The sequence below is a fragment of the Enhydra lutris genome, unplaced genomic scaffold (assembly GCF_002288905.1).
Source record: "Enhydra lutris kenyoni isolate GAN:26980312 unplaced genomic scaffold, ASM228890v2 scaffoldscaffold48, whole genome shotgun sequence".
In the NCBI taxonomy this organism is placed as follows: domain Eukaryota; kingdom Metazoa; phylum Chordata; class Mammalia; order Carnivora; family Mustelidae; genus Enhydra; species Enhydra lutris.
In genome coordinates, this window is record NW_019154132.1 from 6,356,428 (window position 1) to 6,370,471 (window position 14,044).

General features: G+C 36.4%; 1 protein-coding gene across 1 annotated transcript in view; it reads right to left on the reverse strand.

The window, feature by feature from the left end:
* Positions 1-14,044, reverse strand: part of LOC111156704 (coagulation factor XIII A chain) — a 161,929-nt gene that overhangs the window by 142,652 nt on the left and 5,233 nt on the right. The window contains exon 3 of the mRNA XM_022517741.1: positions 5,636-5,824. Within this exon, the coding sequence (XP_022373449.1) occupies positions 5,636-5,824 (189 nt within the window). The remainder of the gene's footprint in view (positions 1-5,635; positions 5,825-14,044) is intronic.

Consider the following 14,044-nt stretch of genomic DNA (forward strand, 5'->3'; position numbering starts at 1 on the left):
TCAGAGGACCCAGGAATCAATGAATAAATCTGGGACCACTTGAGAGAGTCTATCTACTTAAGTGTTTAAAAAGAAAGAAAGAAAAAAAAGCTTGATTTAAAGGCAGGATCACTGGGCGCCTGGGTGGCTCAGTCATCCGCCTTTGGCTCAGGTCATGATCCTGGGTTTCCAGACGGAGCTCCACATTGGGCTCTCTGCTCAGCAGTCTGCTTCTCCTTCTGCCCCTCAGGCCCTTTGTGCTCCCTCTCTCTCTTTCTCGCTCTCTCTCTCAAGTAAATAAATAAATAAATAACGTCTTTTAAAAAAATTAAAAAAATAAAGGCAGGATCACTTATAAATAAATGCTGTGGTTCTGAAGATAGTAACAAAGGAAACTCCAGCGCTTAGCACGTCCCTGATCATCTGACATAAAGTCACAGGGAAACAGAAAGGAACATAATAAAGAACTGAATGCAAACTGCAGACAAGTAAGTGTAAGGTGACCTTTTTCCTGTGTTTTTTTATATTTTTTATTTTTTTATTAACATATAATGTATTATTAGCCCCAGGGGTACAGGTCTGTGAATCGCCAGGTTTACACACTTCACAGCACTCACCATAGCATATACCCTCCCCAATGTCCTGTGTTTTAATATAGTGATAGCTTGCTCTATGCAGTAGTTATATTCTTTAAATTAACACATAAACTGATCTTTGCTGATAAATCTAATCATGGTGTAAACACTTCAAGAGAAATATTTGAAGAGATTATGTGTTTTTATTTTTTACAAAGCATTCTTTTCCTGTTTTTTGTTTTTTTAAAATCACTCCTTCTACTTTCTAGGTTTCCTGAAATGGAGGTGCACCTGCATGTATGTATAAGACTTTGTGCCTCATTCCATTGCTAGTGCACATTTAATACTCTTGTCTCTTTTCATTACCGCAATGACTTTTAAAATCCAATTTTCATGGTTTTATTCAATCCTATTGAAACAAATGTTGCCTTTCTTTCTCTTTCTCTCTCTCTTTCTCTCTTTCAAGTAGGCTCCATGCCCAGCATGGAGCCCAGTGTGGGACTTGAACTCACGACCCCGATATCAAGACCTGAGCTGAGATCAAGAGTCAGATGCTTAACCAACGGAACCACCCAGGTGCCCACAAATATTGCATTTTGAGAGAAAAATCTCTGAGTCCCATGAGTGTCCCACATGCTCTTTTTCTTCAGTCCTGGTCCTACCACTGTCATGAGAACTAGGGCGGTCATGGCACCCCCTGAACGACATGGGGTGCACAAAAGAACTAACGGGATAAATCTTCTATCATTGGTCTTTTAAGGCCCATTTACAAATGTGTCTGATTTCTCATATGCCAAAGAGTAAATGTGGAATTTTGTTATTTTTCTTTCCTTGTTTCTGCAGGAAATTTGGAAATACGAAATCCTCAAATGTAATAACATCTATTATAGGTTACACATACTGGAATACAGCTTACCTCTGAAAGTACACATTGTGAGCTCTAAGAAGGATTTAAAATACGTGTTGATTTTTAAAATATATAGATTTTTATCTCAAAGGTAAATTTGCTATGCTTCTCTTCTCCCACTTTTTTACTGAGGGAACAAAATACAGTGCCTTCTGTGAAAAAGAAGGGAGGACTTCATATGCTCACGGTGGTGATGCTGTGGTCATGGCCCTGACCTTCCCACTCAGGACAAAGTGTCCTGCCCCAGTGACTCAAACTCTCCCTGGGAACACAATCTGACACTCATCTTGTCATCTTCCCTAAAACTTCCATTATTCTAACTATTTTCTGAGTGGTCTGTGGGAAAGAGCCTCAGACCTCAGTCAAGTCCACTTCAGGGACAAAGATTTCCTCCCTCCTCTCTGCACTAAATATTTGACTATAAAGGAGATAAAAAACGTTCCTGTGTAGTTGGAGCTAAACTGGGGACAGAGCTTCTAACGTTGACACACAGGTAGTTATCATTGCGTTACAAAGGTGTGAAGGGCATTTTAATCAAATCTAGTCCAAACGTGTGCATGTACACACACCCACACCAATCCCCCCAACACCCCTCCCCCACCACACACACACTCAAAAGTGATAAATGAACTAGGGGAAAAAATAAAAATAAATTTTCATCGGATTTTAAAATACTCTGAAAAATATTAGTTGTGGATTCCTTTCTCACTTGAAGTACACATTATTAAAAAATATTAATAATAATAGTCTGCTCCCTAAAATGTAATGAAATTGTGGTTATTACATGTCACCTAACATACAGGAATGATAATTTAGTTTTCCTTTCTCTCGCCCCTCAATCGGGATAGCAAACAGTTCTGTGCAGAACCCCAAGTTGTACTGATGCTATTTATTCTGACTCTGTGATCTCTTTCCTCCTCTCCCATTTCCACTCTGGCTTCAACTGATTTTCCCACATTTCTGTTCAAATTTGTACTGTAAATGAAAGGGAATGCAAACCACATACTTCCAACTAGTTAAGGGTCAGAGATATTTTTCTAAAGAAGTGTTTATTTTTAGCTCTGATGTTATTACTTTTAATTTACACACACACACACACACACGCACATCCCACAAAGATCCATAATTTTACCTAGATGCATACATATAATCATATCATTGTGCTTGCTTTTTTTCTCTTTTCCTTACCAGCTTCCCCTTTCCTTTTGCCTCTCCTTCCCTTCTTTTGGCTATTCTCCCACCATGGAATGTCATCACCTGTGTGTGTGCTTCTTACTCTTTAATGCACTCACAGTGCTCGACAGACCTAGGCACAGTCACACACACGTAGAGAAGATGATATGTGCTCGTCCATAGTCTGTTTCCTCACCACTACCTCACTCGAACTCATCTGACGTAGGTCTAATTCATTCTTGTTTTTAAAGCAACAATCCATTATGTGACTATATCACAACATATTCTGCCATTCCACTACCGAGGGATGTTCACTTTTATGTCGCTCTAACAATGCTGCAGTAAATAATACCCATCTTTATAAACTAGAATTTAAATATCTTTGGTATCAATTTCCAAGAGTGGAGTTACTGAGTTAAAGGAATATGTCTTTTTAATATTAACAGATACTGCCAAATTGCTTTCTTAAAAGGTTATGAAATTATACATTTATATCAGCGATGTAGGTTTTTCTTAACACACATTCCAGCCACAGATTTTACAGGTATTTTTCTAAATTTTTGCCTGTTGGATAAAAATGACTTTGCTTGGCTTTCCCAGTCTACTGGAGAATTTGACTATGTTTTCATATGATTACAAGTTATTTGGACTTTTTATTTATTTTATTTTATTTTTTTATATGTTTTTCTTAATTTGGACTTTTTACATTGTGAACTGTCTCTTCATATACTTTGCATATTTTTCTATTGCTTGTCTTCAGATTGTCAATTTGTAAGAGCTTTTTTTTCCTATGCTAACCTTTTATCACTGATGTATGTTCTGAATATTTTTCCAGCTCTACTATCATTGACTTCATATGTGATATTTTTGTCATATACTTATAGTTTGGTCATTTGTACATATATATGATCATCTGTCGTATTTTGGCATGTATAAGCCAAATATATACACATGTAAAATAATATATATAATTATACACATATAGTTAAATATATGTTAAATACAAGAATATGTTAAATGCATATATTTACGTGTAACATATATATCTACATATACTAAAATATCAAGATGTAAAATACTAGTTACTTCAGCATCATTTAATTTATTAAAACAACAAACAAAAAAACCAAAAGCCCACATAATTTTCTTACTCCACAAAACTAACGACTATATTCACTAGTCTTATATACTGACATCAATTTCTGGATTGTCTATTCTGTTCCACAAGACACTTCTTTTTTTTTTTTTTAAGATTTTATTTATTTATTTGACAGAGAGATAGCACAAGTAAGCAGAGCGGCAGGCAGAGGGAGAGAGAGAAGCAGGCTCTCCGCTAAGCAGGGAGCCCGACACGGGGCTTGATCCCAGGACCCTGGAATCATGACCTGAGCCGAAGGCAGCTGCTTAACCAACTGAGCCACCCAGGCGCCCCCACAAGACACTTCTTATAGTATGTTCAATAGATGCTTCTGATAGAAAATGCTCTTTTTTTTGTATAATTTTCTTGATTTTTCCAAGTAATTACTCTTATAAATGAACTCTTATTTTATTTAAAAAAAAAATCCTCCATTGGGATTGCTATTGGAAATGCATTATATTTACATACTAATTTTGGGACACTTAAAAAAATTGAGATATCACATCCAAAAAATGCTTTTCTTTTCCAAGTTTTTTCACATCTTTTATGAAGATTTAATAGTTGCTTTATTTGTGTTTTGCATATTGTTTTTTAAAATTTATTTTTACATTTCATAGTTTTACAAACTCTTATATGTGGAATATTTTTCTTCTTATTTCTATTTCTGGGTTCTCAATGCTAAAGGGAAAGGCTATTGACTTTTATGTATTTATCTTCTATCTAGCCATCTCACAAAGTTTTATTAATATTGTGCTTTCGTCCTTGAATCTATTGGATCTTCTATATATACAACCATAGCATTAGCAAAATATATAATTTTATTTTTATCAGTATTTATAGGAGATATTTCTCTTAAATTGTTCATTTGTTAAAATCTTTGAAGCTTACAAAAAAGGAATGTCAATAGCAGGTATCTCTCTCTAATTTCTCATTATAATTAAATTAACTTTTTGCCACTTAGAATACCAAAAATTGTTGGTTTGGGGTAATTTTTACTATAATTGAGATTTCTTTTACTTTTGTTTTATTTAAAGTCTTTAAGAAAAAACAGCTGTTGAATTTTGTCACACTCCTTTCAGTGAATATTGATCTGATTGCCTGATTTTTTCTTTTACTTTGTTTATATATAGGATTATATAGATAATTTTTCTGATATTGAGCCACCTTTGCTTTTTTGTGCATGTGTTTACTTGCTATATTTGTAAATTTCTAGGGAAATATTTACTAAAATGTGTCAAATAATAGTAGCTGCAATTTAAAGAGTTCCAGGATCTAATTAATTTGGGAAACACCCAACCAAACAGAGTTAAATGGTACTTCACAGAACTGTTAAGCTAACGTGTATTGTAAACCTACAAAAGGAGATTAGAGTACAAAGTGTTTAGTGAGCTTGACTGTCTATCTTTCCTGAGTCATCCCTGGGAGTAGATTAGAGCTGAACAAAGCTTGGGAAATGCTTATATGGAAATTGTACACTAAGAATTGAAAATAGTTTTAGCACATAAGAGTGATGAAATCATGAGAGTAAAATCGATAAATTAAAAGCCACACTATAGGATGCGAAAACCATTTGGAGAAAAATAACTAACATTTTGTACCAATTATACTCACTTTTATTATACAAGATTTTTACCCGGCTAGGCTCAAATTATTAATGTTTGGCATTATACAGACCCATCTTAGAGCATAGGGTGGTCCTGGGGCTGGATGTAGCCCCAGCTCCAGCCAATTGTCAAAGTATAATTCTAGGAAGTAAACAGTTGCACCTGTATCCTTCTCTACTGTGTGGCCCATGGTATCATGACTAGCATAACATGATGACACAGATGGACTATCACAAAACAGCTTGCGCATGGCACTCACCAATGACATATTCCACTCTGAAGAGATCTCTCCTGGGGTCATATGGACGATTGAAGTCGATCTGGATGAAGAAAGACTGTCCTCTACGTACAATCAACTTGTTGTTTTCATACTTGTCAGTGTGGTGGTCTACTTTATTGGTGTCCCATCTCTCCTTGAACAGGTGAACACTGGTGACATGAAGGTAGTCTACACATAAAAAAAAAAAAGAAACAATTGAGGGACACCACTGAATAACTTTGATACAACTGCAAACTCAAAAAACAAGATTGTTTTTCCTGATTCTTTAGGTATTGAGGTAATGAGGTCTGTTGGATAAAACTCTCTATTGGAGGCTGATAGATTTAAGAGTCCTTCTCTTGTGACATTCTTGCCTTCAAAGAGGATTTTAAAAGCTTTGTCCCCTCTGATCTCACTTCAGACCACAGGGTGCTCACTTGGGATAGACAGAGAAGTGCTGATGATGTCTCCCATATAGGTCTAGGTACAGAGAAACTCAAGTCTTCACATTCCCAGAGCTCAGGCTGGCTCAAGTCTTCACATTCCCAGGTGCACGCTGGCTTTCATCGTGACTATCACCTCACTATGTCACTAACTAGGAATAAGGACAAAATAGCCATTTCGATTTTCTTATCTTTAAAAAGGGAGGAATTAAATCTGACAAGGCCTCAAAAGGATGTTACAAAGGTCCAAATTGACCTTTAGTTCAAAATTTTCCTCTTACTTCAGATAGGGTCAAATACCCTTCCTTCTACAATTCTAAAAATAGATCTAGTCCTTCAAAGATAGGAAAGAAAAGAACAGATATGGAGACAGAGTACTGACATTTCGCTGAGATAGATATAACTCTTTCCACTTTAAACATGAAGAAAAAAAGTTTCACATTTCCACTAATCTGGAAGTCAACCCTGGTCTGATACAAAATCTATAGGTCTTTCCTCTGGCCTTTTGGAATTGGGAAGATAAATGTCAGTTATACATTTATTTCAGCCATGATAGCACTGGATAAAGGTTAGATCCCCTCCTACCTTTCTCCCATTCTTCTGCAAATGATCACTGAGTATGAAGATAACTTTACCCATCTACACTGTAGCTTGAAAATCTAGACTAGAGATAGATTTCTGCACGCACACTTGGAGTTGTAAAGGGGGAATTAAGGAGAGAGTCTGGTGGGGGTACACTGGACTTCTGCTACCCTGATCCTGTCTGCTGCATAGTTTGCCTTCACAGTTATGAATACAGTGTACACAGAGCACAGCTGCTGAGCCTGCACTCATGCTGGAACATCTCCCTGAGAGACTCCAATGCCTTCATTTGTGGTTACACGGGAATCCTGTGCAGGACACTTGGTCCCATCTGACTTCATTTTTGTCTCATAGGAGAAACCAAGAAGTTGGGATCATTAAGATACTCTCTAGTACTAAAATCTAGGAGTTCCTGAAATGCTCTTGATTAATTCAAAGTCCAAGTAATCCTGAGTTTGAATCTCGGGTCTCTTAATTATATAGGTAAGGAATGTTGCCTCACAGAAGCTGAGTTTTCTCACCTTTCAAATGAGGAGACTAATACTTTGCGAATTTCTACAAAAATTCAATTACATAACAAGACAACTGCTCTGGCACGATGCCTGGCACATAGTGGGGCCCTAGGCTTACTTGTGGCTAGCTTAACTATAAACGCTGATGGAGCCATGGTCTATATTACATGATGTGGTGCTCAGTGGGCTATTCTGACTGCAACATTACCGCACACAGAAAGTGCAAGATACAGTTTTATTTTTACGCCATTGCAGAACCCTGAACATGGTCCCCTAAAGGGCACTTTCCTTCCATTATGATGTGGGTGGAAGATGTTTAATTCTCTAGACCTCTGTCTTCCAAGCTGACTTTCCCCTAAGTTCTTTGGCCTTATTAAGGTCACAATCCTAGTGTTAAGGCAGCTTCAGAAAGAGCTGGAGACTCATAAATGTCTTAGTTGAAAAGGACCTTAGTAATCAACTCATCTGGTCCTCTTTCTTAGCACTGTGCTTTCCAATAATGTTTTTATTTTGTTTAAATGTCTGAAAACCGAATCCTCAGAAATGGGTTTAATCAGGTCTCCATTAATCAGCACCAATGGAAGGAATACACTGATATTATAGCCTCACGGAATCTCTGAGGGCAAAGGCACTTTCTAGACCATCTGGTAGACCTGCTATGTACTGCATGAAACATCTTGAAAGCCCAAGTGCTTAGGCTTTTTATCTTCAACTGAACAGGAAACCCAGTATCTCACAAGGCAAACAGTCCATTTTTAAACAATTTTAATTATTTGAAAAGCCCTCTTAAGATGAACTGACATCTGCTTCCTTGTAATTTTTCTAGCCATGGATCCTGGTTCTGATTTCTGGGTAAATATAGACTACATTCTATTCATTTCATCTGGCACTCCTTAGGTATATAAAGACTTCTATTCCTTTGACTAAAACACTTTCCATTTCCTCAACTGTTCTTTTCCAGAACTTTAACTCTCTACTCTTTTCTGGAACATATTTCATTTCATAAATTTCTTTCTTGATGTATTTTTCCTAGAATTAAGTACGTTATTCTAGCTACTGTTTTTCCAATGAAAAGAGAGACTGCTACACCTTTCAAAACAAATAGCATATTTCTATTATTTCAGTCAAAAGTATCACTAGTATTTTGAATTGTTTTATCTTATTTTTTGATTTACAGTAAGCATCTGTTAGAGCAAAAACTTTAAAAATACATTCTGATGTCATTTCTACCAGTAGTGCCTTATGATTCAATCCAGACTCCTAGAAGCCAGCCATATCTATACAAAAGTTTTCTTCTTTGTAGCTCAATTTTAAGGTTTTTCGTGTATTCATATTAAATTTCATCTTATTGAATTTGGTTAATTGTTCCAAGCTCTTAGTATAATTTTAGACCCTAAGCATATATTCAATATATTTAATATTCTCCCTAATTTCCTGTCCTCCAGGAATTTTATGTGTGTCATTTTATGTTGCCATTCAAGGCATGGATATAAATGTTGATTAGGTCACTGCCCAGTAAATACAAGCCAGATAACTGCATGGTGGTAGGCTCTAAAAAGTGAACAGATAGTTATGACATAGTACCATAAATATTCTGATAAAGTAGTATAGGGTATTGGGTGGAAGAGGGTATCTGGGAGGTATAGGGAGCCTGTAACTCAGATTGGGGGAGTGTAACTAAAGAAGATTTTTGGAAGAAGTGAGGTATATAAGCAATAGTCAGAAAGATGAACAAGTTAGCCAGGGGGAGGGGAGCAAAGGCTTAGGCAACAGAGTGTCTGGTTTACTGGATTGTAGAAGTGGGACCACAAAGGAGGAGTAGGCAGGAGCCACTCATGCAAGCCCTGTACACCATGTTAGGGGATTTGGACTTTAACTACATTGGGGGTACCATGAAAAATCTGAAATAGCAAACTGACATATCTTCATATATATATATATATGTGTGTGTGTGTGTGTGTGTGTGTGTGTGTGTGTGTGTAAATTTCAAATGCTTCTGGTGAAAGAGTAAGAAAAGGAATGGATGGTGGCAGTGTTGGAGGCAAGAAGGTCAGCTAAGAGGTTGCTTCAGCATTCCAAGTGAGGGATGAGGTGAGTTTAGTCTGCCTGAAGGTATTGAATGCACTGGTCCTGGAGCGCTGCCAGGATTTGCCTTATCTCATCCCACCTCCACTCCCATGATAATGTCCTCCTGCAAATGAGTATATCAGTTTTATGCCTTGGCTTCCCAAGTATCTTTGACAAAGAGAAAAATAAAGCTGGAAAGAGAAATACAAGTATTTTTTAGTATCTGGTTCTCATAGGTTTTATTCTTATTGCAAAATGGAAACTCTGGCTTTCTAGTTCCATGGGCCTATCCAGTGAAGTTGGTTAGTATCTAGTGAGTCCAGCTAAAGCCAGTCTATCTTCAAAGTAGTGTAATGTGGTGATACTTTGGTGGGATATTGATATGCACTGGAAGAATAAGAGTTCCATGGTTACTCCAATTTGGGAAAGGCTGGATTAACCAAAGTCAGTCAGGATTCTTAAAGGATTTATGGGAGACCTTTAATGATGTAGACTATAAATTTCCTATAGGTCTCGTGTTTTCCAAATTTAAATGACCATGAAAACTATTTTTTGTGGCAATCAATGTTTTGCAGCATATGTTCTGGGAGATGCTTCACTATTTACCAATTGTGCAACCTCAGGAAAGTTATTTAATCTCTCTTCAGTTTTCTTATCTTTAAAAAGACAATGAAACACTCACCTTATAGGGTTAGTGTAAGGATTAGATGAAAAAAATGTAGGTAAAGTGCTTTAGTACAGTGTCTGGCACCTAATAAATGCTCACAAATTCTTTTTATTATATTAGTATTGTTACTACTAAGAGAAGAGATTATCATAGTGGATAAGAGTATGGATTTTACAGCCAGACTGCCTGGAGTCACATCCCAGCTCTGGCACCTACTATTGCTATGACCTTGCACAAGTTATGCAAATTTCCTGTCCCTCAGTTTTATCATTGCAAAATAGTGGTGGTGTTGGGATTAAATGAGAGAATGCTGCATTCCTGGGGCACTTGGGTGGCTCAGTCGGTTAGGTGTCCAACTCTTGATTTTGGCTCAGGTCATAATCTCAGGATTGTGAGACTGAGTCCCACCTTGGGCTCCACACTCAGCATGGAGCCTGCTTGAGATTCTCTCTTCCCTCTCCCTCCATTCACTTCCTGTCCCCACTAGTGCATGCTCTCTCAAGAAAGAAAGAAAGAAAGAAAGAAAGAAAGAAAGAAAGAAAGAAAAAAGGAAAGACGAGAAATGGAATGCTGCATTCCCTGTATTCTGAGAAGACAGGCTTGTTTTCTTTTCTTACATTTCTACGGGCAGATGAAATAATTTTCTCCTCTTCATTCCCAGAATATGTTTTTCCTTTTTAAAATAAAAATTAACTATAATCAAGCACTTTGTGTCATGTTAATATAGGTGATATTAATTTGTGGGACTGTAAGCCCTTTGAGGACAAGACCTCATCTTCACTGTACCCGAGACAATGCAAAAAGAAACTATAGTAAATATGCCACTTTTCACTTTAAACAAATGTAATGCCTGAATAGGAGCTTGAAGTTGGTTATGCATCATAAAATGGATATTCTATTTATCATAGGATTAACCATACAAGCCCTTAAATGTTATTTATCAGACAATTTCATTCTTATCATATACCATTTTCAGGACTATATATATAGTATATTGTATATTCTACAGTGTTGAAGACAGTGATCTAAGGTTTTATAATATGAGGCCTCCAGAGCAGCACTTTTATTTCAGACTGGAATAAAAATGCCATGCCTTGATAGCACATAACTCATATATTGCTTATAACAAAAGGTAAGGAAGAGCACTAATAAGTTATTTTGAGTATATAAAACCTAAGTCAAAAAATTATAGTTTCATAGTGAAAACAAATATATATATATAATATATTTATATTTTCACAAAAGTATATATTAAATAATATTTTATATTACATAATGATAATATGTAAAATAAACATACAATAACATATACATGAGGAATTTGTTTTAAAATAAGGCAATCTACAATGTTATAATTTTAATAACATTTTATTCCAAGTATGGAGTTTTTAAAAATACTATTTTTTTTCTAAGTGATCTTTCATTCTCTCCTGCAATATCTCTCTAACAGGTCAGTGCTTTCAAGAAAAAAGGAAAAATAATATCATGGAAAATTATAGTGGCACCCTGTGTGGAGAAAAACTAAGGCAATGATAAGTAAAATCTCCCTGTATAATCTCTTAAAAACCCATATTAAAATAATTTAAACCAAGGAAAACACTTCATTTAAAAAATAAAACTTGAGGGATGCCTGGGTGGATCAATTGGCTCAGATTTTGGCTCAGGTCATGATCTCAAGGTCATGAGATTGAGCCCTGCACTGGGCTCTGCACTCAGCATGGAGTCTGCTTGAGATAATCCCTCTCCTTCTGTGCCTCCTCCTGCTTATGCTCTCTTTCTCTTTCTAAATAAATGAAATCTTAAAAAAATAAATAAATAAAACCTTGACCAAAACATGGAAGATTAAAAGCAAGACTGAGAGTTTGAGAATTTGGAGAATATTCTAGACTGTAGTCAAATGGACAAGACATATGAAAGAGAAAAGAGGGTCATTTATACTTTAGAGGGAGAAGGAAATGACAGCCCTGTTGCCCTTCCCCTAGAGTAATCTGATAGCTCTCCAGATCTGCTAGGGGGCAGGAGTACTAAGGAATAAGGTGAGGTCCCAATACCACCAATTAAACATTTTTCTCATTGCTCATGGACACTCATCTGCAGAGAAACCTTTATATTTGGTGTTTACAATACCTAATAATAACAAGGGCTTTACAGATGTCACAAAATATAAAATATAAGCATAGATATACAAATACCATAGTTTTTTCTTTTGTCCATTTTGCTTAGTGTTGTCTGTCTTCATGCAGTAAACACTCAGTAAACATTTATTAAGCTTGTATATTGATTTCTGCTTTTTTTTTTATTGGATTACTGAGACATAGTTTAGTTTGAAAGAGCCTTCTCATCATCCAGGCTCCATTCGACACAAACAGGATATGAATTTGCTTCTCCCTGTCCAAGCCCAGTTCCTGGCAAAATGGAGCCACTCATTGCTAAGCTACTTTTTTTTTTCTTTAGAGATATTGTAGCTGGAAAGTTGGCAGCTTGCTCTTTCAAAGTGACAGCTTTCAAAAAATCTACCTAACACAGTTTAGCCTAATTCCAAACACACCAGAAAATGGACTGTTAAAAAAAAAAAAAAAAAAAACTCTCCTCATGAGCCAGCTGCCTCCCTGTCCTCCTACCCTTTCCCTAATATGAAAAAAAGTAGATTATTTTCTCCTTAGGTTGTAAAAATATCCTTCCGAGAATGATTATACCTGTCATAGATGGAATCTTGAAATAAGTTAAATGTTTAGGTTCATATCCTAGAAGTTCCCTAGTGAATTGAAATCTCCTTGCAATCTTTGGTAATATTATTACCAAACTGTAGGCATAAATACTGTCCATGAGGAAGTAGGTTTGTTTATTGTTGAGACAAGAGGATAAAAGTTCCTCTTTCATATTTCTTTTAGATACCCCGAATTTTAAAGTATCATTAATTAGAATGATTAAAATTAATTTCTTAAGCAGCTTATTGTTTTTTAACTGTTGCTATTGAAATGTCCTGTACCATAAAATATATAAGAAATGCTCAGCTGCTCAGAGGAATCTAGAATAAGAAGTGAGACCAGGATCTTCTCCAGGGATGGAATTATGCCTTGTCTACTTCTCCTCTCACCAGAAGTATCTGAACTGCCTCCAAATGTATTTCCTTCTCTCCATTTGCTCCTTACCATTGGAATTACCTTCATGAAACATAATTCTGATTATATCATTTTGCTATTTAGAATCCTTTGCAAGTCATCCTTTATCTGCAGGAGAAAAGGTAAGGTCTCAGTGTATCTACTGTAACAGATCCCTGCCTACTTTTCCCAGGTTCATCCTCCTCTTGTCCCCATTACTTGGTATGCACACTTCCCTCTGCTAGAAATGTTGTTCCCATGCACTTGTCTATCTGGAAGACTCCTATTCATCCTCTAGGACCCAACTCAGATGGCCTTTCATCATAAAGCCTTCCTCACCCTCTTTCCCACTGTTCCCATACCATATCATTCCTTTCTCTGTTCTTTCACTGCAACTGGCATAATTTATGTAACAGTATCTGTTCCACTGAATTGAAATTTTATTTTCTGTGTCTATTTCATCCAGTAGATGGAGAGCCACTTGAGGCCAGGGATTGGCTTACTCATCTCTGTGTCCTCAGAGAGAACTTAGCGTACTTCCTGACACATAAGTGGCAATCATTAAATGCTTTTACACAAACCGAATCAAAGAATGAATTGGTTCTATACAACATCATTTCTTCTTCATACATTAAATGCCTTCCTAATTCTTTTAAGACCCCTCAGTCCAGATGGGTTTACTCTGCACTTAAGGGAGAGTGATAATTAACTAGTTAATTAATTGCTTTGGTTCTGACAGGGGTGGGGTAGGAAGGAGAAGGAATGCTCAGAAAGGCACCAGACCCCATTAGCCTGAAAGATTCTAGATGTCTCCTGGATTTGACTTTTTTAGAGATCCATACTTGCTTTCCAGTTAGAATTCATCACATTAGATCTGCCAAGTAAGGATTATAATTACTACTGCAAAGGATCACCTATGGTTAATAACACAGAGTCAAACCAGAACAAGAATATAAGGCTATCTTCCAGAACATTACATCTCCTGCAAAATAGCCTTTGAGACCAGGAAAGCTGTAGAGAAATTTCCAGAAACAACC